This window comes from Pezoporus flaviventris, unplaced genomic scaffold, assembly GCF_033815535.1.
Source record: "Pezoporus flaviventris isolate CSIRO_AGI_PZ_B2104156 unplaced genomic scaffold, CSIRO_AGI_Pfla_v1 ptg000001l, whole genome shotgun sequence".
In the NCBI taxonomy this organism is placed as follows: Eukaryota; Metazoa; Chordata; class Aves; order Psittaciformes; family Psittacidae; genus Pezoporus; species Pezoporus flaviventris.
Genome location: NW_026892549.1, coordinates 44260123 through 44287968, shown reverse-complemented (window position 1 = coordinate 44287968; position 27846 = coordinate 44260123). Strand labels below are relative to the sequence as shown.

At 45.2% G+C, this 27846-nt stretch overlaps 3 protein-coding genes across 6 annotated transcripts in view; 2 read left to right on the top strand and 1 right to left on the bottom strand.

Moving 5' to 3' along the window:
- Positions 1-240: 240 nt before the first annotated feature.
- LOC133269996 (shugoshin 2-like) lies at positions 241-9166 on the top strand. The gene is made up of 9 exons (XM_061454823.1): positions 241-514; positions 801-941; positions 1815-1990; positions 2261-2323; positions 2942-3036; positions 3848-4101; positions 4749-6677; positions 7904-8030; positions 8926-9166. Exons 2-9 carry the CDS (start codon positions 803-805, stop codon positions 9050-9052), a joined length of 2910 nt encoding a protein of 969 aa, XP_061310807.1. The 5' UTR covers positions 241-514; positions 801-802; the 3' UTR covers positions 9053-9166.
- A 1206-nt stretch (positions 9167-10372) lies between these two features.
- On the bottom strand, positions 10373-21191 carry IDH1 (isocitrate dehydrogenase (NADP(+)) 1). Its single transcript, XM_061454811.1, has 8 exons — positions 21034-21191; positions 19089-19380; positions 17293-17398; positions 14618-14795; positions 13983-14134; positions 12812-12952; positions 11871-12033; positions 10373-11366 (listed from the first exon to the last, which is right to left on the bottom strand). Exons 1-8 carry the CDS (start codon positions 21153-21155, stop codon positions 11273-11275), a joined length of 1248 nt encoding a protein of 415 aa, XP_061310795.1. The 5' UTR covers positions 21156-21191; the 3' UTR covers positions 10373-11272.
- A 2846-nt stretch (positions 21192-24037) lies between these two features.
- PIKFYVE (phosphoinositide kinase, FYVE-type zinc finger containing) overlaps positions 24038-27846 on the top strand; it is a 62953-nt gene continuing 59144 nt past the window's right edge. For 2 of the 4 annotated variants that reach the window (XM_061454957.1, XM_061454948.1), the window contains exons 1-2: positions 24873-25023; positions 27543-27724. In XM_061454957.1, the coding sequence (XP_061310941.1) occupies positions 27553-27724 (172 nt within the window). In that variant the 5' untranslated portion in view covers positions 24873-25023; positions 27543-27552. Of the gene's footprint in view, positions 24185-24793; positions 25024-27542; positions 27725-27846 lie in introns of those variants that run through there. The other 2 variants (XM_061454965.1, XM_061454973.1) reach the window with 2 other exon arrangements.

Sequence of the window (27846 nt, the reverse complement as noted above, 5' to 3'; positions counted from 1 at the left end):
CAGCAGCAGCGCCTCACGAGTGCGGCATCGAAGTCAGGCGCTTTCAGCCAGCCCGGAGCTGGGCGTAGGCAGCGCAGGCGGCATTTCACAGCCCTCTCTGTCAGGGCGGAGCGCTCCCCCATCGGCGGCCGCGGCCCGGCCCAAAATGGCGGCAGGGCCTTACCCGGAAGCGCGAGCTTCACGGGCTCTCTGCACACGCCGGCCAGCCCGCGCCCCGAGGGAGGGGGTTTAGCATCTTTCCCCGCTCCGCCGCAACCGACTCTAGGGACGGAGAGCGTGTGCACAGCAGATCCCATCCCTCCCTTCCCCGGCGGGACAGCCGGCACACACAAACACCAACCACCTCGCCGCCATGCCGCAGGGCGGGGCGAAGCGCGGGGCGGGCCGCCGGCCATAGCGGTTGCATTCAAAAGTCGCCTGGCGGGCAGATCGGTTTCTTCCCTCTTTCCGCTGCTCCGGCTGCGAGAGGGGCAGCCGCCCGCCGCCCGGCGGGGCTCGCCGCGGCAGCCCGCAGGTGAGTCGGGGAGTCCGCTCGTCCCGTTTCGCTCCCAGCCGGTGCTGAGGGGCCTCTGGGCGAAGGGAGCGGCTGCCGTGCCCGGGAGCGGCTGCCGTGCCCGGGAACGGCTGGTTTGGGGCGAGGTGCGGCACGGTGCCGTGTGGCTTTGGCCTTGGTCCGCCCTGCAGCGGAACGAGGGGCGAGGCCGTAGGTGCTTCTCGGGGACAGTGTGAGTCGCGGCCGGTAAGTGCTTGCTGAAGAGGAGAATGCGGGTGCTAACCTTGCTCGGTGTCGCTCTCTGCAGCTATGGCATCGCGGGAGGCTTCCGAAACGTTCTTCAGCCTGAGTGGTGTAAGAGGGCGCATGCGGGAGAAGAAAAAGGGTGCCTTGAAGACGGCTAAGTTGAACGCCTCTATTGCATCAAAAATCAAAACCAAAATCATTAGTGAGTGTATTTTACCTTGCTGGCAGCTATGTCAGCTTATAACTATGTCTTTGGCTGTGGCTTTTATCCAGAGTTTAACAGCTGCTTCTCTGCCTGTGGGTTTCTAGTGAATTGGGTACCCTACAAATGAGTGTCAGGTACTACTTGAAGTGCCCAAAGGTGTCTGAAATATTTCTGACTGGTATGTTTAACACAAAATCTTCGGAGCAGCTGCTGGGGCCATTACAGGCTGCTCAGCAGCATCTCAGATGGCACTGGGCAGCTGTGCTTGGGTAACAGTTCTCAGGATCCAAACAGCAAAAATAAGAAGTGTGGAAGGTATTTTAGAATATCTGCAATCCTGTATAGAGCCCAGCCCAACTTTGATTTAGTTTTAGGGGGAAACGATGCAATGACAGTGAAGGAGATAATTTGGACTACCTCGAAGAAGCTAGGCATTTCTGTTACTTATTTTGAAATTAAGAAGCATGGATCTAAACCTGCTTAAGGGCTACTGTGAAGGAAAGTGGGTTTATTTTATCCCTCTTTTTTGATGGAGATGAGGACTCAGAACTACAGGGACTTGTTCAAAGTCAAAAGCACATGAACCACACAGTCTTTTATTAAGAATTGAAGCAGTAGCTTGCTGAGCATGGCCCACTCAAAATGGAGTGCCTGTCTGAAGTGTTGCAGGTTATTATTAAGCTTTTCCTGCTGTTATCTGGGGACTTCTGTTGCTGGAAGGAATTATATTGCTGACTTCCATGTGCAGTTGAATTGTAGGGATCTGAGCCTGACAAGCTCTTCTGGGAAGAGGAAGAAGTATGGTAACAGATGAGGCAGGGATGAGACCTTGGATGCTGATTTTGTGTGATACTTCTCTGTCTCTCACAGACAACTCCTCCACTATTAAAGTCTCCTTAAAGCACAACAATAAAGCACTGGCCCTAGCCCTCAATGGGATGAAAGCCAATGTACAACAGCTCACCCAGGAGAAGACCATCTTACAGAAGGAGGTAGAGGAGTGCCACTTCCAGAATGCAGTGCTGCGGCACAAGCTCTCCTTCATGGTATGGCACTAACAGTGTGGCTGGCATTGGGAGGGGTGGTAGGCAAAGTATACAGTACTGTCATCTCAACCTTGGGAGGAGTGAGCTGTCACTGGTTGTTCATGCTCTGCATATGAAAAATGTCACCATTTATTTGCTTACTTTTTCTTCTAAGCTGTGTTCTCTCTCCAGAACATGGCTTGCTCTGGTTGCCAGCATCCTTGTTGTAATAGATTTTTTGATTTAATGTCTTTATGTTTTTTTTTTTCACTCTTTATTACCTCAACATAGGATAATGCCATGAAAGAACTTGAAAACATTATGGCTGCAGTTAAGACAGCCCAGCTATCCGAGGTAAACCATGGGACATGTGAGCACTCTGCTCTGGGAAGGGATCTGGGTTTGTCTCTGGCTTTTGCTTTATCTTGCCTGCTTACTTCAGTGTTTGATGCTTCAGCTGTTTTTTTTGCTTGCTTGAATTGTGCTGGTTACATCCTTGCTTTTAGCTTGGTGTTAATGATTTCCAGAGTAACTTTTGTAGGAAAGACTACAGCACATTCCTATCCCAAGTTGCCTTCCTTGAGGTCATTGGCTGTATTTGGCTAGTAGGCTCTTCTGCTATGACAGATTGTGACTTCTGTTTTATTTTTTAAGTGTTGCCATGGCAACTCAGGATAGGGAATAGGACACTTTCCATATGTCCTGTCTCATGGGTGGGTGGGAGGGAACATATTCCTGCTTCCTAGTCTTGGATTATCTGAACTAGTTTAACTTCATCCTTAAGCCTGCAGAGACAGAATCTGACTCTGCTGCAATTTATTCTGTAATTTGTGCCATTTTAGATGGGAGAGGGTCACCAGCAATATTTGACATACATTCCAGGGTGAAACTGAGCTCCTGCTGGCTCTGTGGTAGAGCTTGCATGGGGAATTGCAAGAGCTTTAAACCATTTTTCTGTTTCTCATTTTTCAGTTCCACACAAGTTCTGCACCCTTGTGGAATGGCCAGAAGAGCAGCATAACTGAAGATAGCTGGGCCAATGATATTGCAGATGTTCATCTTGTGAGGTGGGCCTTAAAATGATATCACCAAATTTGTCTTGAATTTCAAAATGCTAAACTTCCCGTTGTGTTTTACGTGCCCAGTTGTGTGTTTTACGTGCCCAGTTGTCTGTTTTACATGAGAGGTCTTCTCTACCACCATTGCTTGATCTTTTCCCTTACTTTGTGCCTTTCTGTTGTCACTCCTTGTCTTATTTGTCCTAATGCCAGGTCTGGGCATAAACTGGTCCTTTTTCACTCCTTTTTTTGAAAGCACATTGCCTTAGATGGTTTTTCCTTTGTAGCTGGTGAGCACTGCAAGATCTCCTCGAGTGAGTGCCATAGCTGGCTGCTTTGGTCTTTGTTACATACAAAAGATTAATAGTCTTCTGCTTGTATGATATAAACTTGTGTTTTGGAAAGGATGTCAGAGCAGGATGTCTTAAAATATATTTGAAATTCCATTGCTCCTCTGTCTTGTCCCCCTTCTGAACACCGGGGAGCCCTTGGAGCTGCCCACATACACATATCTCCAAGCAGCCTTGTTGATGTCCCGCAGTGAGCTGAACCTGTGGTTGCAACCTGTGCACTGAAAGGCCTTCCTTGTTGCCTCAGTGTACTTTTCTCCTGCTTCTGGGTCTGCAGCAGTGTGCCTTCCTTATGAGCTGTGTGTACACAAAAATGGGAAATCTGTCCTGGCTGGGCAGTGCGTGTTCTGCGGCACTTGAAGCTTTCAGAAATGTATTTCAGTAACTCTTGAAAGCTGTAGCTATGCTGCTGGATTCTGGGGCGTCATGGGTATGGAACATCTCTGTTTACTGTTCTTCCTTCTTATCAGGGCTACAGGGATGCCAATGAGGGTGCCCATTTCCAAGCCGTGTGATGGTTGCACTTCCACAGCAGCACAGACATGCTCACTAGATTTTCTGAGTCATGCTTCTAATGAGCCCCTGGAAGTTGTGCCTATTGCCTCCAAAAACACTTTGCCACCACAGGCTGCTGAGAAGCCTCAGTTCCCCCAGGAAAAGAATGAGAAGATCACTAAAGCAATGGAAGCACAAGAGGTTTTTCTTGGCTCTTGCATCTTTGGAGGTAAACCTTCATCTTCTGCTGTTCTTCTGATATGACTTTGTGTGTTTGTGTTTAGAAATGAACATGGTGCCATAGCTCCAGTTAACTCCTAACTATCACTCCAGCAGCTCCTAATGACTGTTATGAACGACATACTTCAGTGATGGTGCTATCACTATAATTACATGTATCCCAGAATAGGATGTCTTGCTTGGTGGGGATATTTTGCCATATTTGCAGTTGCTCGAGATTGCTCATAGCATAGCATCAGCCAGGTTGGAAAAGACCTTCAGGCCTATTTCTGAGTAATAGGCACTGAGCTTACAAAGATTTTCAGAAATCTCTGAAGGTACAGTCTAACTAGATGCACATCTTCTGTTCCTTGTGGATTTGCCATATAAATAACTGTTGTACAGATGACAAGCATTCCTAAATATTAGGGCTGGTTCAGGGGTCTTGCTTACAGCTGCCTTTCTGTTCTGAGGGGAGCCAGCTGAGCAATTCTGTTACACAGTAAGTTTGGGAAGTCCCTGTAGACACAAAATCATGCTTTTTCTATGCTCTGGGTTTGTGGCAAGGTATGGGGCATGGCATTTAGTGGTATGGGAAAGATGGTATTTGCCTGCTGCATTACTTAGTTTTAGCAATGAATTTTGTCTTTCCAACAGAGGCCTTTTGCACCACCAAAAAAAATCCCAACAGTTTGCCAGCACTTCCCTTGGAAAGTCATTCTCTTTCACATGAGGGCGATGAGATAGCAAAACATTTGTTGGATCGTCTCTCACAAGGATACGTTACTCAGAGAAGGAAGAATCACAGCCTGATTGCAAGCAGCACTCCATCTTCTGGTGTGGATGTCTTCTCACCTGTCAGTTCCACTCAGGCAACTGAATGCTGTATCACAAAGGACAGCAGCAGCTCCAGGAAGAGTGACACACAGCCACAGCTGAAATCTCTCAGCTCTGTGGTTTCACCTGCTCAAACCACTGTTACTCCTGATAGAAAGTCTTCGGGCAAAGAGATTTTTTGTGATCAGCCACAGGATAAAGAAACTGGGTGTGGTGTTGAAATGGACCCCACATATAGCAGAGTCCTTGAGTTTGTTCCTGTGAAGGCAAAAAGCAAAGGTAATTGTAAAACTGGTGAGAAAAAACCTGGAAACAAAGCAAGTATGGGAAAAAAGAAAACAAATGTAATTAAAAAGAATGGAGAAAGTAGTCCTGATAGACCTCAAGGCGAAGGGAGTACTCAAAATACTAAGAAGCTTCTTCAGCCAGAAGTTGCAACATGTCCTAGTGAGTCTGAAGTTTCTGAGATGAGGCAAAAGGGTTGCATGGAGGCTTTTGGCAGGAACAACACAGGCTGTGGTACAGAGCAACATTCCTGTTTTCCTGCTGAAGGCTTCCCTTCCAGAAGAACATATGTGGTGAATCCAGCACAGCTGCACAGTCCTGAAAGTAGTGACTTACTCAAACAGGTTAAGGACACTACCTTTGAAATCCAGCATATGGAGAGCTTGCCAGGAAGCCCAGTTTGTACCTTCTCAAGTCTTGAAGTTCTCCCAGATGATTCCAGTCTACAAAATTCACTTTTCTTGAGGAAGGAGACCTCAAGGACCTGTGCTTTGCAAGAGGATTCAAGTGTGAGCACAAAGAGCATCAGACAGAAAACCAACCGAAAAACTAGAATTATTAGGCAAAGAGGTGACTCTGAGGAAGAGAATCTGCCAAACTGTGTGAAAACAGCAGGGGCCAAAGCTGAAGAACAGCCTAAAAGAAGCCAGACAAGCAGGAGGAAGACTGTCAGGAAAGGCAGTTGTCATGATCAGAGAAATGAAGTTGATGTTTTTGGCCTGTGTATAGATGTTCAAGGAGTAACTGAGGAGAGCGAAAAGGATTTACAAGGTAATCTTAAATGTAGCAGGAAAACTTACATTGTCAGTCCTTTGGATCTTGCAGAAAACTTGGGTTGTGTCCAGACAAATTTTGAAGACAGTGACATTGTACCTCCCAGGTCTGTTCCTGGGAGCAAAGCTAGCAAAATCCCCAGAGCTCAGAGGATGGTAGCTGCTCAGAAGAAGACAAAGGGCCTTCAAGAAAAGGGGCAGGCTAAAGTTGACAACAACATGAACACTTCAGAAAAAGAGTCCTGTCCCAGACCAAAGCTTCAGAAGGAGAACACCACCTCTAGATCTCCAGAGGGTGATTCCCTGGCCAGACAAAGTGATGGTGCCCAAGGGCTCATTGGAAGTTCAGCAGAACTTGCATCCAAGCAAACTGTCCTGACAGGGATGATTTCCTGCATTGCAGATCTGCCTGATCCAGATATCTATCTGGAGGAGCAGGTGGCAAATACAGACCTTTCACAGAGTCTTAAATCGTCCCATGTGACCTATTCTGCAGCTTTGTCTGTCAGCTCCTGGCTTACAGATGCACCAGTTTCCACGAGCTTAAGTACTGAGGGCAACAGAATGCCAGAGAAATCCCCTGTTTGGCTGGAAAGCTTCCCGATACCTAAAGAAAAGACTGCAGAGGAAATACCTGAGGAAAAAAGCCAGGTGAAGCCAAGTTCTCAGAACTCACCTTCACAAGAACTTGGTAGGTATCAGGCTTGGGAGGGGACCTGTGTTTGAGATGAGTGCCAAAAATCCATGCAGCAAGTGCTTGTATTTTTCTTCCCCTCCACTTTTTTGAGAGTTAAGGATCCATGACCAATATATTCCCACTTGTGCTGATGAGTCATTTCTGTGGCTGCATTTGCCTTTAGTTTATCAGCATTCCCATAAGAATTTCTGGTCATTTATTCATGTGTGGATATTGGGGAAAAAACTAGGAGCACATGCTGCAAGTTGTTTCACCGCTCTTGTTATTTACAGGGCATGCCTGTCAAGTTAGAAAATCAGTTACTCAAGCAGTTGAAAAGTATAATTTGATAACTGTCCCTGCCTGACTGTGTTACTGTGGCACGGAACATGATGAATATGGCAGGTTTTCCATCCAGAATGGTTAGTGCTGCAAAGTTTCAGTCTGTATACCTCTGGGTGGTATTTTTAAATAGAAATTCATTATCAGAAGTTACCTAAATTCTCTTGGTGTTGGGTTTTTTTTTTTGTGTGTTGGTTTGGAGATTGTTTTTTTGTTTTTCCCTTGTTGTTTTGGTTTTGTGTTGTGTGGCTTGGTGCTCCTTTATTTAAAAAGAAAGGATTTGGAAGGTGTCCCCCTTGGCTGGTAATACAGCAGTTAAGCTGAGCCTTTCTGGGAGATTGCTGTTATTGGGTACTCTGTATAGAGTTGCTCTGTGGGGTTTTTCCTTCATGTAACTGTTGACAAACAGGCCTAGCTATAGCTAGAGTGAGCTGCACTTTGTAGTGAGGGAGGAAGTTTATTCTCCTGCCCTCCCCTTTTGCAAACTTCACTTTGAAAGTTGCAGGAAACACTGGTATGGCCCTGTGTCTTGATGGAAGTCTCACTGTTTGGGTGCCATAAGCTTGCTTTCTCCTCCAGGTTGTAAACTTCTGTGCATTAGAACTATCATTTCTGTATATTTTTAAGACTATGCCAGGACACAATGACACTAACAGTATTAGTGACCTGTATTTTTACAGTGAGGAACCTAATCTGACTTTTGAGGAGCAGGTCTGGGATTTCTAGACAAAAATGGTCTCCCGGGTTTAGAGGGAACATGACCAGATTCAGGATTGCATAGTGTTCAGAGAAGTGTTGTAATGCACCACTTCTCTGTGTGACAGCTGTATGTCTTAGGATATCTGGAGATTATTTGGAAACATTTTGATCCACACCTGTGTGAATGTCTTCCCTTGCAGTGACCAGGCCACTGCAGGACTTGACCAATGCCAGCGCTTTGTCTTCCTCTAGCTCGGAAGGAGCGACAGGGCGCTTATCCAAGCGGAAATGGGAACCAGGCTGCTACAAAGAGCCAAAACTGAACAGGTTGGGCTTTAAAGTATTCCTTCCCATGACTGTTCCCATACTACAACGCCTGCTCTGCTGTCATGTGCTTGCTGTCTAGGGCTGGACCATCTATCTCTTTAGGTTCTTCTTCCCTTCATTTTCTGTGATCCTCCTCTTCTAGCACAGTGTGGTTAAGCCAAAATTCAACACTAGCACACATGCATGTGCAGGCTTCTGGTATCAAGCTATCAAAGATGCTGTTTCCTTCACTGAAATAAGCATGTGTTTTGGCATACTGCATCTGTGATATTCCAGTAGTAATGAGGGGTAAGCATGAGGATAAAATAAATAAAGACAAAATAAATAAAGCCTAAATAAAGACAGCTAAACAAAAGCCCTGTTTCACTTGCTATTCTATGATATCTAATGTTTTATACAACTAAGTAATATTTATATTTTAATGTTTGGATTGCTTTTCAGTGAAGGAAATGCTAGGCTTTGAGGAGGGTTTTCCCCTGTGAGCAGGCTGTATCTCTGCTTTTTCTGGCAGATACAAGTACCTAAACAAGCAGCTACATCTCTTCCTTAAGAAACTGTGGATTCAGTACATCCAATGGCTACTGTACAGAATCATTTAACTCCTAAAATGCTGATGTTAAATTGCATTGATGCAACAATGCAAATATTGGGTAACACCATGTTTTTTCACTGAAAAGCGGCACAGTTTGAACTTGCTATGAGGAGCTGGTTATACTGGGTGAGAAGATACTCTATACTGGTACAACTGTTCCTGTACATGACAGTGAACAAACTGTACTGCTCAGTCATCTTGTAGTGGAAGCATTTTGTTAAAATTGGGAGCTTTAGAGACCAAAATCATACACTTGTTCAAGAAATATGGTGATGGTTCATTCTAACTCTTTTGGTTCTGCAGCAAACTGAGGCAGGGTGACCCCTTTACAAACACAGAGTTCCTCAACAACCTTCCCAGCAAAACCAAAAAGAAAAGAACTGGAAAAGCTAAGGAAATTATCAAGAAGATCAAAAAAGAAAAAGAATAGTTTCTTGAAGGAATGCCAAGGCAGCCAAGCTAATAACAATGGGAGGATACATGGAGCCAGAAGTAAAAGTTTTGGTTGGACAGGCAGCCCCCAAGCTCCTAGGTGTGCTGCATGTCTTTGCTATTGTATATTGTTTTTTATTCTAATTAATACTACTAATAAAGTATAAATAAAGTGTCCTGTCTTATCTGGGTAGTATAAAAACTTTGTGATGTTTATTCCCCATCCTCCACCTTTAAATGCTTGGATGCTTGTCAGCAAAGTCTTTGTGTGCAAGTGCTTGTGCCACCACAGCCAGCTACCATGCTCTGCACAAGCCTGTGGCAAGTACATCTTGAAGGGCTGATCTTCCAGCACTGTGGGTACCTACAAGGGCTTCTTAAAGGGTATGAAAGGGTTGCAGCAGCCCAGGCTTGGATGGCCTAGGTTCCAGGTAGAGCAGTCCACTAGAAAGTCAGGTTTAGGGTTGACTACTGAAGCCCTGGACAGCCCTGTATTAGTAGTAAAGAGAAAGGGAACGTGCCTCCTTGGAAGCAGGAAAGGTGTTCCTTCTTTTTCCATGGAAGAGCAGAGAGAGGGGTGCTCTGTTCTTATGACTAACTACTTCTCCCAGTATAGAGACAAGTGTTCCTTTCCTCAGCACTTCAGAAACATCCATCAGGATAAATTGGGTCTTGCTGTGCACTGTAGGTAGAGTCCTCCAGAAAATGGAAACTTTGTTAGTACAGAAGGAGAATAGTGGCATCTGCAGTCAGGTAAATGCTACTACATTGTTTACACTTCAGCTGTCTTGTTAAGTCATTAAAACAAACAAGAAGTATAAATGTAAAAATGCCCTCCTTTGTTAATTACTGAAATGTACTAAGCTTTCTCTAGTATTCCTGGTAAATAGATTTACTTTTGGTAAATAACAGAATTTGTCAGTATGACAGAATTTGTTCTAGTATGACCTGTCTGAGTATGGCACAAAAAGTAATAGCTCAGACCTTTGAACTACTGCTGTCAGAAGCCAGACATGGAAACATAGATCTCCACCTATTCCTGCTGCTTGTTTCCATTGCTGTTATGAGTCAGCAATGGGACTTTTTTCACCTGCGCTTCTTATACTCTTTTGTTAAGAACAGAACAGCAAAGTACTGTGCTCATTCATACTGAAGGCACAGTGACAGCTGCTACTCTAAGAAGGGAAAAATGATTTTGTATTGATATTGCATCCCAACCCTCTGTCCCAGCATGTGCTGAACTGTGCTGAAAGGTACTGGAATCTCTGAGGCAGAATTTTCCCGTATCTGCTAATTGCACAAAGGAAGAAGAGACACAGAGTGTTAGCTGGCTTTTATTTTAGTCTCAACTAAAATAATCTTAAAAAAAACCCCAAAACAAAACAAACCCCAAATAAAACCATGGATGGAATAGTTTTTCACAGTCATAATCTGACATGCTGTATCACAACAGAAAGGACAAGTAGTAGCTGGAGAAAAGTTTTGCACCTTTATGAGTTGTGGGGTGGGGGAAGGGGTAAAAATTCCTATGCTTCACGTCCAGTCAGTTGGAGTATAACTAAATGCATGGCCTGCATTTAGACACTGCAGCATGGAGTTATTAGGCCTTTAGCCTACAGGGCTCTTTTCCAGCATGTTTAAGTGCTTCTTTCTCAAATGTTACAGTCCTGGCTGTAGCAATAGGATGAAATCCCTTAGTATCAGGATACAATGTTCTGATTGGCACAAAAAAATAACTAAAAGAGGGGCTGCAGTAGGCCTTGCAGAGCCCTGTGAACTCACTTCATACTCAGCAGACAGGACTGGAGAGATCAGGATAGTTCTGATTTCTGAGGTCTGTTGGACAGTAAGCCACCACTGGTTTGACCAGAGCTGTGACACAGACTGGCTTTCAGTCTGAGAGACGAGGGAAAAGAAACACAGATCAGTAACGTCACGGAGAGAAACCTCAGGTCTGCTATAAATGACACTAGGAATCCAGACCCACACTGAGCTTGAATACTATCACATTTAGCTGCTTAGCAAAAGTAAGGCCTAGCCCAGCAGCTCCTCAAGGGGTTTAAGAAAACATGAGCTTTTAAACATTTAAAAAATTGTACATTTTTTTTCATCTAGTATTTGAAATGTTACAGAACAGAGTGTGATACACTGCCACTTACTTACACTCTGGTATAAATGGGAGATGCTTTGTTAGAAGAGCTTGAATAGAACCTGTGCCTTAAAGTTTAGGCAGAGAGGCCAGCTTTCCCTTCAGGTTTTCAGCAAGCTTGTCCATGAACTCAAAGGTGTTCAGGTAATCAGAGCGTGTGACACTGAGGGGGAGAAACAAAACAAAACCAGACAGACATTAGTTGTAAAGCCACTCAAATGCTCCAAGCACAAGTCTTGCCTCTAAAAACAAGAGCTCTACTCAACAGGCTGATGGATGGTTGTTGGTGGGGTTGTCCCCCAGAAGGCTCCAGAGAGAGGTAGCCAGGTGGTATTTTACAGTTAAGGAGGTCTCCATCCTAATAAATAGACAGGGCAGGATCTGGCAAATATAACCATCCTGTCATAAGAGAAGTCTTCACAGTTCCTTTATTTCCTCTTCCCCCCATGCATTTGGTACAATAGCAAGGACAGAGCAACCAACACTGAGCTGCTTGGGGCAGGGAGTGTCTCGTTTTCTGTTTGTACAGCACTGGTCACAGACAAGCCCTGTTCTGTGCCAGACTTCAGCAATTCTTCACCATATTAAAATAATGTTCCAGTAAATGCTGTTCAGAAACACTAAGTAAAACATCCTCTATGCACAGCCGATTACTTCATACACTTACTTAGGGAGACCTTTGATACAGGCAGCAAGGTCCTTTGTCATGAAGCCAGATTCAATGGTCTCAATGCAGACTTCTTCCAAGGCAACTGCAAAGTTCTTGAGGCTAGTGTTGTTGTCCAGCTTAGCCCTGTGAGCGAGTCCTCTTGTCCATGCAAAGATGGAGGCTGGGAGAGAACACAATAGATTACTTTGTCTGTCTAGAACTCCCTGGACATTGTTCTAAGTTGTCATGTAGAATGGTAGTAATTTTTTAATAATAAAACTGAAAACTGATATAAGATCTGGTATGGGAAGAAGAACACTTACCTTCCTCCAGGCATCCTTTGTATTGTGCAGCAATAAAGGAAACCCCCAAACCTACATACTGCCTCAGCAATCTGTGTGTGTGTGTGTGTGTGTGCCATTTTACCTTATTTTGTTCCTGCCCAAATCAGAAAGAATGACTGGTGGTAGGACTCCAGTTACACATAAAGTTGCCCATATGAAAGGAGGGTGTAGTGTTCTTCCTGGTACTACAATTACACTCTGGTCCCTGTGCAATTGTACAAGATTCTTTTCCTCATGTCCCATTTGAGGTGCACTTACACTTCAAATATATACATGGTTTTGGAGGTGGCTGGGTCTTTTGAAGAATCAGAAAGGGGAGTAAAATAAAAAATGACCAACCTAAACCTTAAGGCTGTTGTGGCTACAAACCCATCATTTGCTGAAAAGTGAGAGTATGTCTCAAAGGCTAGGTTAGGTGTAGCTTATTGCTCACACTCCATTCCAGCCTGGTTTTGCTCCAGGCTGCAGATGTCTTCATGGAAGAGAAGCGCGTTATGAACTACCAGTTTCACCACTCAGTGGTGCAATTCTCTGCAGAAAAGATACAGATGCGCATGCTCCAGACCTGTTCTTTCAGGTGTGGAGATTGCTGAGGGGCAGTGAAAAGCAGCTCACCAATAGGGTTAGTGGAGGTTTCCTGGCCTTTCTGGTGCATGCGGTAGTGACGAGTAACCGTGCCATGAGCAGCTTCTGCTTCAACAGTCTTGCCATCAGGGCAGATCAGCACACTGGTCATCATCCCCAGAGAGCCATAGCCTACAGAATACAAGTTTAAAAAGTTCAGTGTCTCCTTTGGATAGCCCCCTTAAATCTCCCTTAATTCTCCCATCCGATAATCTTTTTACATCCTCCCAACCTTGATGCGAGTATTCCCAAAAAAACAGTGATGCTGCTGCTGCAACTAACTGGCTAGTCCTGACGTCAAAATAGCATCTCGTTGGAACAGAAAGTGCTGCTGAACCATGAAATACAGACATTTTGCACTATTTCAAGAAAGTTAGTATTCTCACCTAACTTGCTGGACATATTTTTACTGTAAAGATGTACGAGAACAAAAAAATCCTAAATAACTAGTGTTGGGCTGCAAATCAATATCTTGCACATAGAATGATAGGGAACAAACCTACTTCATATCCAGAGCTTCTGCTCTAGTGAAAGGAACCATAAGCTGGAAAAACTGGACCTTCATATAAATTCTAACCCTGTATGTTTCAGAGATCTATGTCTTTGAAAGCTTCTTTGTTCAGCAGTCCAACACACATCCTTGTTCTGTGGGAGGCACTGATTTAGAAAGAGCACATTACATAAAGTCATACTTCTTGTCCTGAATCCATATTTGTTTCGGCACCATGCAGCGTGGTTAGGATTTTGATCAAGCACTACAAGTCTGTAAAGTTACCCGTATCAATCTCTCTCTTTGCATCTGATAGGTAGCTTTAGGTCCTGGAGGTTTCCTTACTTAGCTACAGGGCACCTGCCAGTATGCTCACCACTAGTCAACTTAAACTGTCTACATAGGCTTTCCATTTTCATGGAAGATATCAGCTATGACACTGGTAGGAGCTGCCATCTGTTAAAGAACTACACAGTTTACATTCAATGGATTTATTGAAAAAGTGAAATCAGAAATTCTTTGCCTGCCTGATATCTCCATGACTGGCCACAGGTTTAAAAATGTATGTTCTGAACCCTCCTGGGCCATTACATCAGATATGATATGTGGTCACAAGAGACTGCTACTGAGCCTAGCAGTAGCAATCGGTATACAACAGGGAACATCTCATACCTTGTGCAACAGAGTCAGACTGCACGTCCCCATCGTAGTTCTTGCAGGCCCAGACAAAGCCTCCTTCAGATTTCAGGGCCTGAGCAACCATGTCATCAATGAGCCTGTGCTCATACCAGATCTTTTTGGCTTCAAACTGGGACTTGTATTCTCTGGAAAACAAAAACCAGAACACCTTGTCATATAAACAGGGATTGCACAATTTGTGCAAGTAGTTCTGCACAGTGAGATGCAGAATTCTGCATAGAGATAAGAGTAAAAAGGAAATAAAAAACACAACCCAGATAACTCCAAACAAAAGCCTTAAAAGAAATGTACTCATTTGTTTTTCCTTGCTTGCTTTGCTAGGCCACTCCAAGTCTGCTTCAAAAACACAGAGGAGGCACATAGAGAATCTGTGGCTCTTTGTTAGGAGAGATACACACCACAGACACATTTAGCTGAGCTTTAAACATCGAGTATACTGTGTCCTGCAGGACAAGGGAGACTGTGACACAGAAGGTGCACAGCCTATCCAAAGTGCTGCTGAGTGCCTGAAAATGCTGAATTAACTGTAGCAGCTCACAAAGCTGGGGAGGATGTTCCTGCTGCAGACTTGTGCACTGCAGCAGGAAGTACAGAACTACCCTAGATACCTGTCATAGATCTCTTGGAAGATGTCTTTAAAGCGGCCATCGTATCTCTTCAAGATGGTGTTCTTGGTGCTCATGTAGAGGGGCCAGCCTTTAGACAGTGCCATTTGGAAGGAACTGTGAGCAAAATCCTTGATAGACTGGTCAAGATTGTACATTCCCATGGCTACACCACCACAGCCTGTTAGTGGAGAAAGAAGATAGGAATCAACTAATTTGGTTTTGGTTAAGGATTTGACAGTCTCCCCATAGCATATTCTGGCAGGCAGGCAGGCTTGAGTTATCCCCAGGTGTCTTGATACAGTTCTCAGTTTAAGGCTGGTTCTTTCAGCTGATTCATTTTGCACTATCTGCTCAAAGCTCCAGCAGTCCTGTGGCACATGGACAGGAGGGTGGATTTTTTTCACACCTAGGTACATCTTAATACTGTGATCTACTACCCATAAGTAGCTTCTTCCTAACCCAGCTGTCAAAACTAGCACACCAGACTAAGCAGCAAAGCTATGATGAGAGTCAGTGTGCTTGAGCCCTTACCAGCCATAGGTAATAGAGAGTATTTTCTATCAAATCAGCAGGCAGCAGTTTGGATCAGGAGTTTCAGTCAAGCTAGAAATGGGTTTGCTTCCACATTAAAGTAGCTTGTATCTTCAGGCTTTGACTGCACCGCAGAACTAACTCCAGCAGGCAGAGGCTGCTTTGCCTAGCTCAGATAAAGAAGTTGCCACATGCATTCCTGCATTTTCTCAGCACATCTGGCCTACCCTGCAGCATTGTTTCACCTGCTCAGGCTAACTTCCAGCAAGCTGTCAAAAGAATAGGCCAGTCATCTGGGTGCAATGGAAAGTCCTAAGGCAGCTCTGAGAAACTAACAACACTCACATGACTTGGACTGTGTAATGCAGGTGTGTCAGCAGCCTGAATGGAAGTGCCTTAAAATTACAGCCCAGCTCACAAAGAGCTTTGTTATCTTTAAAGCCCAGCTTCTTGGGTTTTGTGTGAAAAGTAGATACCGTGTACTTAATTTTAAGCACCTCATTACCACCACCTCCTCTCTCTAGTTTGTTGTACAGTGCCTTTATCATGGACCTGTGTTCTACCCCAGATTTTTTAATTATTGTTATTTTCATTTTTCCTGACCTACAGATGTTGGTTGCATGGACGTACATGTAGAATGAAGTGGACAAGCCACAGGAGGTTTATCTGCTTGTCAAGATAGCAAGGTCATTTAAAGTTAACATTGGCAGGGAATGAAATTCCTGTTGTTACCAGTGAAAATACGTGTTGTCCCCTCTGCCTCCATTATGAGTCAAGGACAGAACAGGTTCTAATCAGCTGACTGTGCCATCTGAAGCCATGATTTTGTTGTTACTGGATGACAACTGTTACATTTTATTCAAATACTTATTTGCATATAGGTAAAAAAACCCCAAAACAATCCTCATGGCAATCATATAATCCTACTGCCTACTCTCTTGATTCAGTGTCAAGACTGAATATATTAGTACAGCAATAGGACAAGCTTCCCTTATGCATGGTGGAGAAAACTGTTGTGCCAGTATATCTATGGGGAGGGGAGTTCCCCCAGAACAGCAGCAGTAATCTGCCATCTTTGCACTTCCGTGCTTTCTTCTTGCTGATGCAATGCAGAGCAGTGAATCAGACAGGCAGCTGGAACTGCCAGACATCTCCACTACAGGTTCACCAGTCCCCTATCAAATGAAAACAGATTAAGACTGGCAGTGAAGCAGGTAAACTCCAGATGAAAGGCTGTGCAACAAGAGACAGAGATTTATTAGGCTTCTATGAGCAAGAGTGCCAGTGAAATATAAGTATTACAGAAGAGAGGGTCATATGACAGTCTCTGTACTTGTTTGCCAAGCCAACTGCATTCAAACAAGGATTCTGTGGTTTACATGGTTTTATAACCAGAAACAAAACATTGCACACTCACATACATAGGTTACCAGACATGTTCAAATCCTGAACCCTTTTGACCAAGGGAGAGGACTTGTATGATGTTTTCCTGAATCCTGCCCTTAGAGAAATACCCTGGCTTCTAGCAATGTGTGTGTAATTGTTTCCACACAACAAAGCCCAGCAATGTCAGGACTCTTCCTCCTGGGCCTAGCAATATCTACAACCAGCACAGCAGTATTGCTAGGACGGACACCAATACCTTTGGGACTGCACCTGTTTAAAAAGCTCGAGCCTACAAAGTCAGGAGCATCCTTGTCGTAGCTCCTTTCCAACTTGCAGAGTAAGTGTCAGTTCTCATTTCTATTGAAAGAAAAAACTGTTTAATAAAGAAGGCTACAAGCCTACATAAGACAAACTAAAACCTGCAAGTTTCAAGTCTATCTCCCCTTAGGTCAAGCCCTGTATACATAGCCAGTCCCCCTCTGATCAGAGAGAAAAACTTACATACCTCCACCAGAGTCATCATACAAGAAGCATGACAGGCGGCCAGTTTAGTACAATTGTGTGGTTGATATGCCTCTTCAATCCCAGGGAGATCTCAAGTAACTTTCAGTACTTCCCAGATCAATGAAGAAGTCCCAGACCTTCTCTCCACTCTACCTCAAAGTCATATTTTACCATCAAACAGATCTGACCAATACTTCAAGGTTGAATTAAACCAAAAATCCCAGTTTTAATCACAACTTAGAGATAATACCTACTTTCAAAGTTATGGACAAGATATGTGACCGGTTTGCCTCCACCTTCTGGAGTGTAGATCATCTCTACTTTTCCAGGCCCAGGTACCACAAAATCAGTTGCTCTGTACTGTTAAAAACAAAAGTAGCCATGATGATTTTATCTATCAGAAAGACAGAAGCCTAAAAAACAACCCGCATTTGGAAGGGCATAAACAATTGTACCAAATATCCCCACACTGAACAGGCTCCCTTTACTCAGCCGTGTGGTCATCAGATTATTTTATCTGATATTAGAAGGACAAGTCTGCCTGCTTCAGAAACAATCTTCCTCTTTAAGGGAAAAAGCTTACAGATTCTTGGGACCCATCAATTGGCAGGGTGTATGTGCCCTACCAGGTGTACAAGTTTTAAAGTGCAAGTATCCAGTGTTGTGTGGTCTGTGAGTAGAATGGATTCCCTCCCTGCCTCAAAAAAAGCCATTCATATCACAACTACTGATCTTACGAATACAGTGGCATCATATAGCACCTTAATAAATGCCATTATTTCTATCCATCGTATGATATTTGACAGGCCAGTATGTAGTAAGAGGTCTTTGAATTCTTTAAATGACACACATTTTGCTCTTCTGAGCTACAGACTCAGAAGAACCAACATGTACTTTTGTTTTTTTAAATGGTGTTTTTTAAAGTTTAAATGTTGCCTCATCTTCACAGCTGTTTGAACAGTACTATTTAAGGTTACATTTCCTTTAAATTCATCATCTTTCTTCACAGTTTCCCTCCTATTGATGGAATTGCTTCCCTGAGCTGTTCTGAAGTTACAGAAGCATCTTGCTCATATGTCCTTTGCATGCTCTTATATTACTCCTTTCACTTTAATCTCATGCTTTGGCAGGGTTTCAATCCTGCCTCCTTAATCCACTGTTTCCTAGAATGATTTTGACCTTCTTGATTATTCAGTACTGTTAAGGATGTTGAACCCCATTCTCTTCTACCATCAGGGCACTTCAATTATTTACTCTTGGTAATTATTTTACCTTCCCATCCTGGCCAGTCTTGTGACTTATCTTTAGTTTGTGTGCTTACCTGTCTACTTAAGCACTTTGCTTCTCTAGAAGACTTTTGTCATGTCTGGCTGCTTTACAGTATGCCATTACCCATGGAGAACATTACGGTTGATTCTTGTCCTCTGGGCTGCTCAAAGACCACTACACTAAGACCCATGCTAAGGTTTGCCATGGTCTTGTACTACTTCTCTCAGGAAAGCTCTGATAAAAGATGTTTCCTTACTTTGGATGTGCCCAGTATGAATACCAATCCTGCAGGAGTGCTGTGCAAGTTTAAGCCTATCACATTTAAAAAACGAAGCCAAGAAAAGAATACAGCCAACCAAAAAACCACAATGGCAACTCTTGACCACTTCTAAAAATCACTCAGATCCAGTTTTGCTGTGAGCAATATTTGCCACCAGAAAGTCCCTCTGAGAAGTAAGATGGACAGTGTAAAGGATATTTTCTAAAGACATCAATATATAGGGAGGAGGGTTCTGCAGAGGCAAAGGATAACTTAGAGGAGTTATATCCTGTGTATACAGCAACGCTGCCCAAGGAAAATATAAGAATCGGGCTCTCCCACACTTCACCAGGTGCTCACACTTCACCAGGTGCTGTACAAAGTGCTAGCAATGACCCACTCCTGAGCAGAGTGCAAGGGATAAAGCAGCAGCACAGGGATGTCTAAGTCTTTGTAACTCTACATCAGTCAGGACTAAGCCTGACTTATGTAAAATAAGGGGTAAGCACTGAAGTGACTCACTTGATCCCCATAAGCATGACGGCCAATGACAATGGGTTTCACCCATCCAGACACCAGCCGGGGAATGTTCTTGCAGATAATAGCTTCCCTGAAGACAGTGCCACCTAAGATGTTTCTAATTGTCCCATTGGGAGACTTCCACATCTGCTTCAAATTGAACTCTTCCACTCTCTTCTCATCAGGAGTGATGGTTGCACACTTTATGCCAACATTGTATTTCTTTATGGCTTCAGCAGCTTCCACAGTTACTTTATCATTTGTAGCATCACGATGCTCAATGCCCAAATCATAGCTGTAATAAACCCACAAAGATGGTCAGAACTGCACAGGCCATTTATCCATACCTAAGAGGAAAGAAACCAGACTGTTTATGTGCCTTTGGGTGTAGTTCCAGCACTGCCATAACTGAAGTTATCTCTCTCCCAGTGTAAATGCTGCTGGACTGGAAGAAAACATAGGCTCATATACTGACACTTCTGCAGTTAGTGGAAGGTTGGAAAAAGGACAGCTTCAATTTACGGCTGAGGCTCTTTGCCAGCATGGGACATAGCCAGTATCTCCTTTGCTTTTCCTTCTAAGCTTCCTGCAATAGAAGCTTTTGGTCTGGGATTCTAACTGTAGGGAGCAGCACAATCCTCAGATGATCATGGGCCTTTATTTCAAGCCTCTTGTGCTGAAGAGTTCTGACTTCCTTCATGTACTGAGCATATCAAGATAGGCTTAAAAATTGCTTTGACAATGGACCCACAATCCTGCTCTGGCAGCAAAACTGCCAATATTGCCCTCAACCAGTCAGAGGAAGCACATTTCCCACATTTACTGTTTTAATAGTTTTGAAGAACAATAGCTACCCAGTGTGGGATAGCCCTGAAGCACAGCCAACTGTACATGAATCTAGCTATTGTGCTGCCCCAGCCAGGGGTCTGCTCTACCTCCTCCCACCCCCCTTTGAAAAGGGATGTTCTCCAGACTCCATGCATGTATTATGCTGCTGGGTTCCTGTTCAATTCGTTCTCGACACCAGCAAGAACCAAGCCTGATGTAGGTGGCATACAAATGACTCCACAAGCAGGGGAAGAGGTCAGACTTGTGGATTTAGCAGCGGCAAATATCACTGAAAGCCTCTGTCTACATGGCTAGGAGCAATGCAACTGGATACTTCTCTAATAATTATAGGTCAGTGGCTAGCAACAGAAGAGATTTGCTCTCTTTGACCAGATGCAGTAGATAGCATGTCCCTTTTGCCTTACCAGCTGGCAGTATTGGTTTTGGGTTTTCTTTTTTTTTTCCCCCAGAAGTGAGTATAGGAGCACAGCCTAGGCTCAGGGAATAATTGCAACACTTAGCTTTCACCATCAGCAGCAAAGCTCAAGCCTACAAACATGAGGGCAGACTCTGTGCCCTATTGCCACCCTTTTGCCCTCTGGGCAGATCTTCAAATAGATATGGCAAGAAGCCATAAATCTGCTCTGAGTCCACACAGGCTAGGCTTTAAGTCAGGGAGTAGCTAAACCACCCCATGTTTCTAATTGTTTAGGCTGCAGAAAGCCATGAAGGCTGCTCAGGTGCAGGAAAGCTAAGACATTGGAGATAAAAAACACAGTCCCTGTCTGTGAGAGACCTTCTTAGAGGCACAGTACAGAGAAAAAGCTAACTCGCAATTAAACATTCACTGCTTACTACTGTGAGGAACTCCAAAGGGGCTGCCAGACTGACAAAATAGTTTCACCATGCTTTCCAGAGTACTTACTGAGGCTGGCCCTTAGTTAAGTTAACCAGAGAACTCTGCTGGGAACTTCACCAGTATCAAAAGGGCTACTTAGTCTCTCTGCACTTATGCAGGAGGAGCTTTTTTGGCTCTCAGTGCTAAGCGAAACACAATCAATGCCTAATGACACATGCAAATTGCAGTACAAAGTGGCTGTGTGTCATTAAAAGCCATTACCTGTGCAAATCCAGATCTACATAAGGAAAAATCAGCTTTTCTTTAATCAGTTCCCAGATGACCCGTGTCATTTCATCTCCTTGCATCTCCACAACAGAGCCTCCATGGATTTTTTTAGACATCTTGAGCTGTAATAGACAAAGAAAACCAACTTAAGTTAAAAACTGACAACACTCATGAGTGATACACATATTCTGCATTTTTACAACACAACTAGGAGAGGTACCAACATAGCATACAGGATCCCTCCTGGAAGTCTTGAAAATAACTACAGTTTATCCCTAGTTTCATGCTAAGTGGTATTTTTCTGAAAGCCCCAGCTCCTAGGGAGATCTATCTGAAGGTAAAAATAAAGATTAATATCTGAAATTTACGGGTATGTGTTCAAAGGGCATGAGCTTTAATTATGGTTGTACAAAAGAACTTGAAAGCATGACTAAACTCTTTCTCCAAATTCCACAGAATTAACAAGCACTGTTCATTTTTAGAGTTCCTCAGTTTAAGTTCAGTTGCCTGTTTCTGCCCCTTTTTCTGAAAAAGATGCATTAACAGACACAATTTTAATGAAGGCTCATATTGCTGGCACTATTAAGATTAACACATTGTCATCTTCTTCATTAGCTTCCTTCCCCAGGAAATCCAAGGGCCACATCAAGAGTACTTTCTAATAGCAAAGCTTTATTTCTGCTGTTAAAATAAATACTGGACAAGCTTGTTTTCTGTATGGAAAAGAGATTTCCCCAAGGTATTTGTTCACAAAGCCTCAAAAAATAAACCTGAACTCTGCCTGTGTATTTGTACTTTGTTCCTTGACAAAACCCAACCCCACAAACCACTGAACTGCCGTAACACAGTGCCCTGCTTTCTAACAGCCACTGTTCCTCACTTCTCAGCTCTGATTACGCAAGAGCTATGACTTGGCAAGTTCTTCCTCTAAGACAGTCCATTCTTGCATGCAGCTGTTGAGGATACTACAGTGAAATACCAAGTCTTTGTGCCTGAGGTTACAGACTCACAGATACCAAAGTCCATGAATGGCTTTATCCAAAATCAGGAGTCCTACTGTACAATCTATTCATTGAGATGAAGTTATTCAAAGGTGTGAGGTTTGCAATGCAAAGCCCTGAGGTCACCAGCATATGTAGAGATTGCTTCTGGTTCATTTAAAAACCCCTGACTTGTGCTGTGTTTCCAAAATCCAATCCATTAAACATTTTTAGTCTGCGAAGAGAGCAAACTTTCCAAGCTATGTTCTAGCTACTGCATCAAACTTTTCCAAAGCTTTTAAAGTGAAAAATTAAAACCAAAACAAAATAAAAAAAGGCAAAATGAGATTGTAACTGGTCCTCTATTTACTATGAGCACATAAATTTGAAAAAAATACCCACTCCAAGACATTCCTATCCCAAAGAAAGACAATATCTTGGCTCATGTTAGACTTCTCTAGTCCTCATGGAAAACTTTAACTTCACACAACCATACTCTGTCTGATGTCAGTTTATTTATGCAAGTATTTTGGGCCAATTTTCAATTGACTATCTAAACAAGACTGTATCACATTCCCATGGCCTAGGCACAGGATTACTACTCAGGAGACTTCAGGGTTGCTTTTGGCACTTACACAGTCTGAGAAACAAATGATTCATTTAAGCCAAAATGTACACAGACACCCACCCACTATCCCTTGTTTTGTTGATTGACCCCTATTTAAATAAGTAAAATCAGACTGCCAGTCATGGCAATAGGTTTCGAAAAGCTGTTTCAGATTTGTACAGTGCTGCTATCACAAGGAAAACACAGAGGTACACAAGACACACCTCCACTGACATACATCTCCACCAATATGTGGAAACTGCAGCTTCTTAAACAACTTTGACAATCCTACATGTTTACCCAATCAAGGCCCCTGTGCATTCCCCCTTAAAACATCGATATCCCCAGTTTCTTTATGTACAAGAGCAGCACTGCAGCAGCACCCCTCTTCTGCAGAGTGCACACATTCCCTAGAGTTCAACTCTTCCTGTTGATTTTATACTCTCCAGAACTGCCAAATGTCAGCAAGATCTTTCTCTCACAGCAGCCCTTCTTCAAGTACACTTAACCCAGGCATTTAGCCAAGGCAGCTTAGCAGAAAACTCGTGAATTTCCAAATACTCCTCGGTCCTCAGGAAGGACTCAGGGCCTAGGCAATAATTAACTATTGCAACAACTCATTAGTTCAGGTTTACAAACTATCTCTTCAGATCAGGCATGCTCGCAGGTAGCAGTGCAGAACCTTGCTGCTCACCGGGATTTTGCCCACGTTAGTTTTACAGCCGCACTGCCCTCCATCTACCGCGGGCAGGCTGGCTCGCTCTTCGGGCACTGCTCGACCAGGCCGCGGGCGGCAGCTTGTGTTACAAGCGACACGGAAACTCAGGCACCAGCACCACCAGAACAAGGTGCTGCCAGGCCCAGCCAACGCGGCAGTGACCGGGGACGCTCCCCTAGGATACGCGCGGAGCGCTGAACACAACCGGCAGTAGGTGACACCACCCACCATTGAGAGATATCAGGACTGAGAAGCGAGAAAGCCCAGCCCCGAGCTGGGGAGGCCAAGCACCCCCTCAGAGCCCAGGGCGCCTCTCAGCGACGCCCGCCGCGGGAAGGGGCGTTTGGAATACAGCCCGCCGCGGAGCTCCCACCAGAAATCCCCCCTTGAAACACAGCACCACTACTGCGGCCCCTCTGGAGGGCGGTAAGCGCTGAACCCAGCAGAAAGAGAAGGACAAAGGGCGCTGTACGGGGCGCCCAGACCCACTACCTGCCCTCCACGTCCGCCTGTCCGTCCCGCAAAAGCGATGCAGAACCCAGCCCCGCTCGGGGCCTTTTATGGGGCCGAGCCCCCGCCCCCGTCCGGCCCCTCCGCCGCGGCGCCCCCTGCCGGCCCCGCCCCTCCTCCTGGCGGTGGGGCTCAGTGGCGGCTGCTTGGTTCCAGCTTACGGGCCCGGTCGTGCCGTGCCCCGCTGGGTTTTTCCCGCCGATGTCTCCTCCTGAGGAGGCCGCGGCAGCACGTAACGCGCCGTGGCGCTTTCGCTGGGCCAGGTACCCCGTAGCGCGGCGGCCTGCCAGCCGAGCCGGGCCTTTTCCGCCCTCTCCCGAGACAGCCGCAGTAAGTGGCCTGCGTCTCCACAGGGAAGCTGAAGGCACTGGCGGGCACGGAGGCCTGGGCGCCGAGGGGCCGCGGGCGTGCCCGGGCTGCTGGAGCGGGCCCCTGGGAGAGCGCGGGAAGCCAAGCTGCCCTTAGCGCTGTACTGGCCGGCCTCGGCGGAACCGCCCCGCAGTGCAGCCCGGGGGATACGCGTACACACAGGCGGGCACGGACACGTTTATCAGCCCGGAGGTGGTCCTGTCGGCAGTATAGCCCCCCTGAGCAGTGGATCGAGGCGGGGAGTGCGAACCGGTAGGAAACCCAGCGCGAAACACCCGCGTCCCCGCGGCTCCCGCTGTGGCAGCCCGGAGCTGCCGCCCCCGGGAGGAGCCTGCCCCCACCACCGAGCAGGAGCAGCGCCCCAGAGCGCTGGGGCGGAGCTCAGTGATGGGGCGATGCGGCCGCAGGGCGGGCTGTGCGGGGGACACCGCCCCAGCGGCACCACCCCAACGGCTGCCGCCGGCGGGTGGATTGGCGCGGAGCCTCGATTGGCCGTGTCTCGGCAAGGAGCGGCGCCGTCGGCGGGCGATTAGGCAGGGCTGGCGGCAGCGCGGCGCGTTGCTAGGGGCGGGGCGGGGCAGCGGGCAGGCCCGGAGGTGCGCGGGAGGGGGTGAAAAGAGGCGGTGCTGCGCTGGGCCTAAGCGCCGGCTGCCTGCACCGGCACCCGTGGGAGCAGGTGAGCACAGCCTCCGGGTTCCGGAGGTCCTGCCTGGGCTCGCGGTGGTGGTTGTTGCGGTGTGTGAGCTCTCTGTGTGGGGCCCGGCCTTGTCCCTGGTAGTGGTGGGTGGCAGCGCTCCTAGGTTGGTGTGGGAGTCTCTGTGCGGTAGCTGGCTGTGGGCAGTGGTCTGCCGCTTCCTTCCCTCCCCGTCGCAGGTGATCTTCCGGTCTGCCATCCCTGGTGGGTGGCACCGCGTGTGCGTGGCGGGAGGTGTGTCCCCTTTGCATGGTGGGAAGCGATGCAGTCAGCGTGGCTCCGGCGCGGAGGTTGGAAGTAAAGTGTGTGTGTGTGTGTGTGTGTGTGTACGTGTACACAACGTAGTTATGTTTAAGTTACGGTCGTTTAGCTTTTATTCCCAGGGTGCGTTAAGCAGGTGCCTGGGGATTAGATCCAGGTAACAAGGAGTGCATGGACCCTTCTGGCTCTGAGCAGCTGTGGTCAGTTTTGTGGAGTGCAGGATGTCACGGAGCCATTCTGGATGTAGCCGAGGAAGATGTAATCTAGTTTTGTGTCTTGATTGTTATGTGCACTTTATTTTCTGATTTCCAATAATATATAAAGAAGTGAGTCTTTCCCTGTTTTCTGGAGGGGGGAGGGAAGAAGTGTTTTCCTTTCAGTGGGAGAACTAAAGCACTTTAAGAAAGGATGGTACACATCATACCTGATGTGTTGTGTGGCACAGAAAATCTAGGTATTTTTGAAGCTAATACCAAGTACAGTGTTTTTTTTTTTCAGTCTGTTTTAATTAGACTAGTATTGCTGTCACAGAAGCAATTACTGTGTGTTTTTTTCCCTTGAAGCCCAACTTTATTTTTCCAGAATCCTATGTCTGATATATGCAAGTTCAGAGACTTCCTTGGTTCTTGTTATCTTGCCAGGCTATAGCTGGTTGCTGAGAGATGAACACAATTTCCTACAAGACTTCTGATAGACTTCATAAGGGCATTTTAAATGTGGTAGTGTGTGTGTGAGAGCATAACCCCGTTGTACATTAAACATTAAAAAAAAAAGTTATCATTGCATCAAGTCTTAAGGAAACAAGTCCAAATTTACCTGAAGATAAGATTTGAAGGCATTTTCCATGCACTCTGGTGCCCAAACATGTTCAAATCGGCTGTTGTTTGAATAATACAGCTGAAATGACCAACAGCAAAAAATACTATGACTTACAGGGGAAAGGGATGCGGAAACATTTCGGACTAAGACTCAAGAACCTGACTGAAGTTCCTCTTGAAATGATTGATGTCTTTTTGCTTTTTTTCTTAAAGATATGTGAATGTCTGGAAAAACTCAGAGCTGAAGGTGCTTACTATATAGAGCAACAAGCAGAAGTCCACTGACAAGTCATATGATAGACTTGCAAATACCATCTTTTGTGCATTTGTCATGGGAGTGGTCAAACGTTGCTGCATGCAGCTTGTTAGCACTTCCAGTGTCACTTGTCAACCATGTGGATTTTCTCTGGACTTCATAGATTTTTAGCATGGCTTCTTAAGACTTGGAAGAAAGTGTTCTAGTCAGTAAAATATTCCTGTAGGTTCCAGGGAGTTGTGAAAACTGGGAACTAGTATTTCATGAAGGAGCATGTATTAGCTACTAAGCAGGAAGTAGATTTCATACAGGATTCTGATGCTTGGTATGGGTAAGCCATTTGTCAGTCAGGTTCCATCGCTCCCGGTGTTGCAGCTCTGTCAAACATTTCACTAAGTCTTGCTTAAGCAAAGGTGATGGTAGTAAGCACCTTAGCAGGCTAGAAGTGCAGACTTAGTGAGGTGGAGTGAAAGAAATCAGGTGCATATTGAGGTTAAAGAATATGGGCTGTAGGGATATATGACTGTTGGCCATATGAAAGCTTTGGTACACAGCAAATAAGGCTTAACAAGTATGGCTTCCTCTAATGTAGAATGTGGTTTGACTTTGTTTTTCTTTATGTAGCTACTCTTGAAAACAAGGAAGTTTGCAGGTATAAGATATGACAACAAATAAACCACAGTTTAGGTTGCTTCCCTGCTAACTTACACAAAGCCCTGTATTGTAGTGCAGAGGGAAAGGAAGGGGAAGGAAACAGTGTGCCATGAAACTTAATCTTTAAGTCCTGCTTTTGTTTGCAATTCATTCTTTCTCATTCTGGAGTTAACCTGGCCAAACAGTGAGTGTGTCTTGTGCTTGCTCAGGCCTGTCTTCAGTTGTCTTATTAAAAGGGCTGCAGAAGTCACACCATTGACAGATCTATTAAAGTTAAAACTTCTTTGTGATAGGGGTGCAGAGTCTCCATTTGAAAACTTCAAGTATCCATAAAACAGCAACCAGAGTGTGTTGTCAGACAGTGTAGTAGCTGTTTACTTTGATTGGTCTGGATGTTTAAGTAGGAGCTCTGAATTGCTTGCTGCAGAGATGCTGATCTCTTGACAGTGAGTAAGGCGGGGGACATGGGCTTCTAACTCTGGCACTCTTGGCATGTGCTAATAACAGATATCTGCGGTAGGTGGGATGAATACTCCCCCTTCCCCTTGCATCTAATGAGACACCTTCTCTTCAGTTGACTGAAGATGTTCCATTTCACCGCTCTGTGTATAATGGATGTTGCTGAATTCTTTCCAGGGCACGTGAAATGGCCGCAGATGACAAACGGTCTCCAACATTGGACTCTTCCAGTGATCTACCTCACACTCCTAGTAGTCCATCTCAGCTCACTCACTTCAAACCCCTGACTCCTGACCAGGATGAGCCTCCTTTTAAATCAGCTTACAGCTCTTTTGTAAATCTCTTCCGTTTCAGCAAAGGTAAGTTGGGAATATATGTGCGTGGCTTGTGTGTGCTGTTTTATTGATGCCCTCTGCTGCCACGTAAACTTGTAAAAATGCCTCTGAATATTAGAGCATAATGTCAGATGGCTGGCCAGATG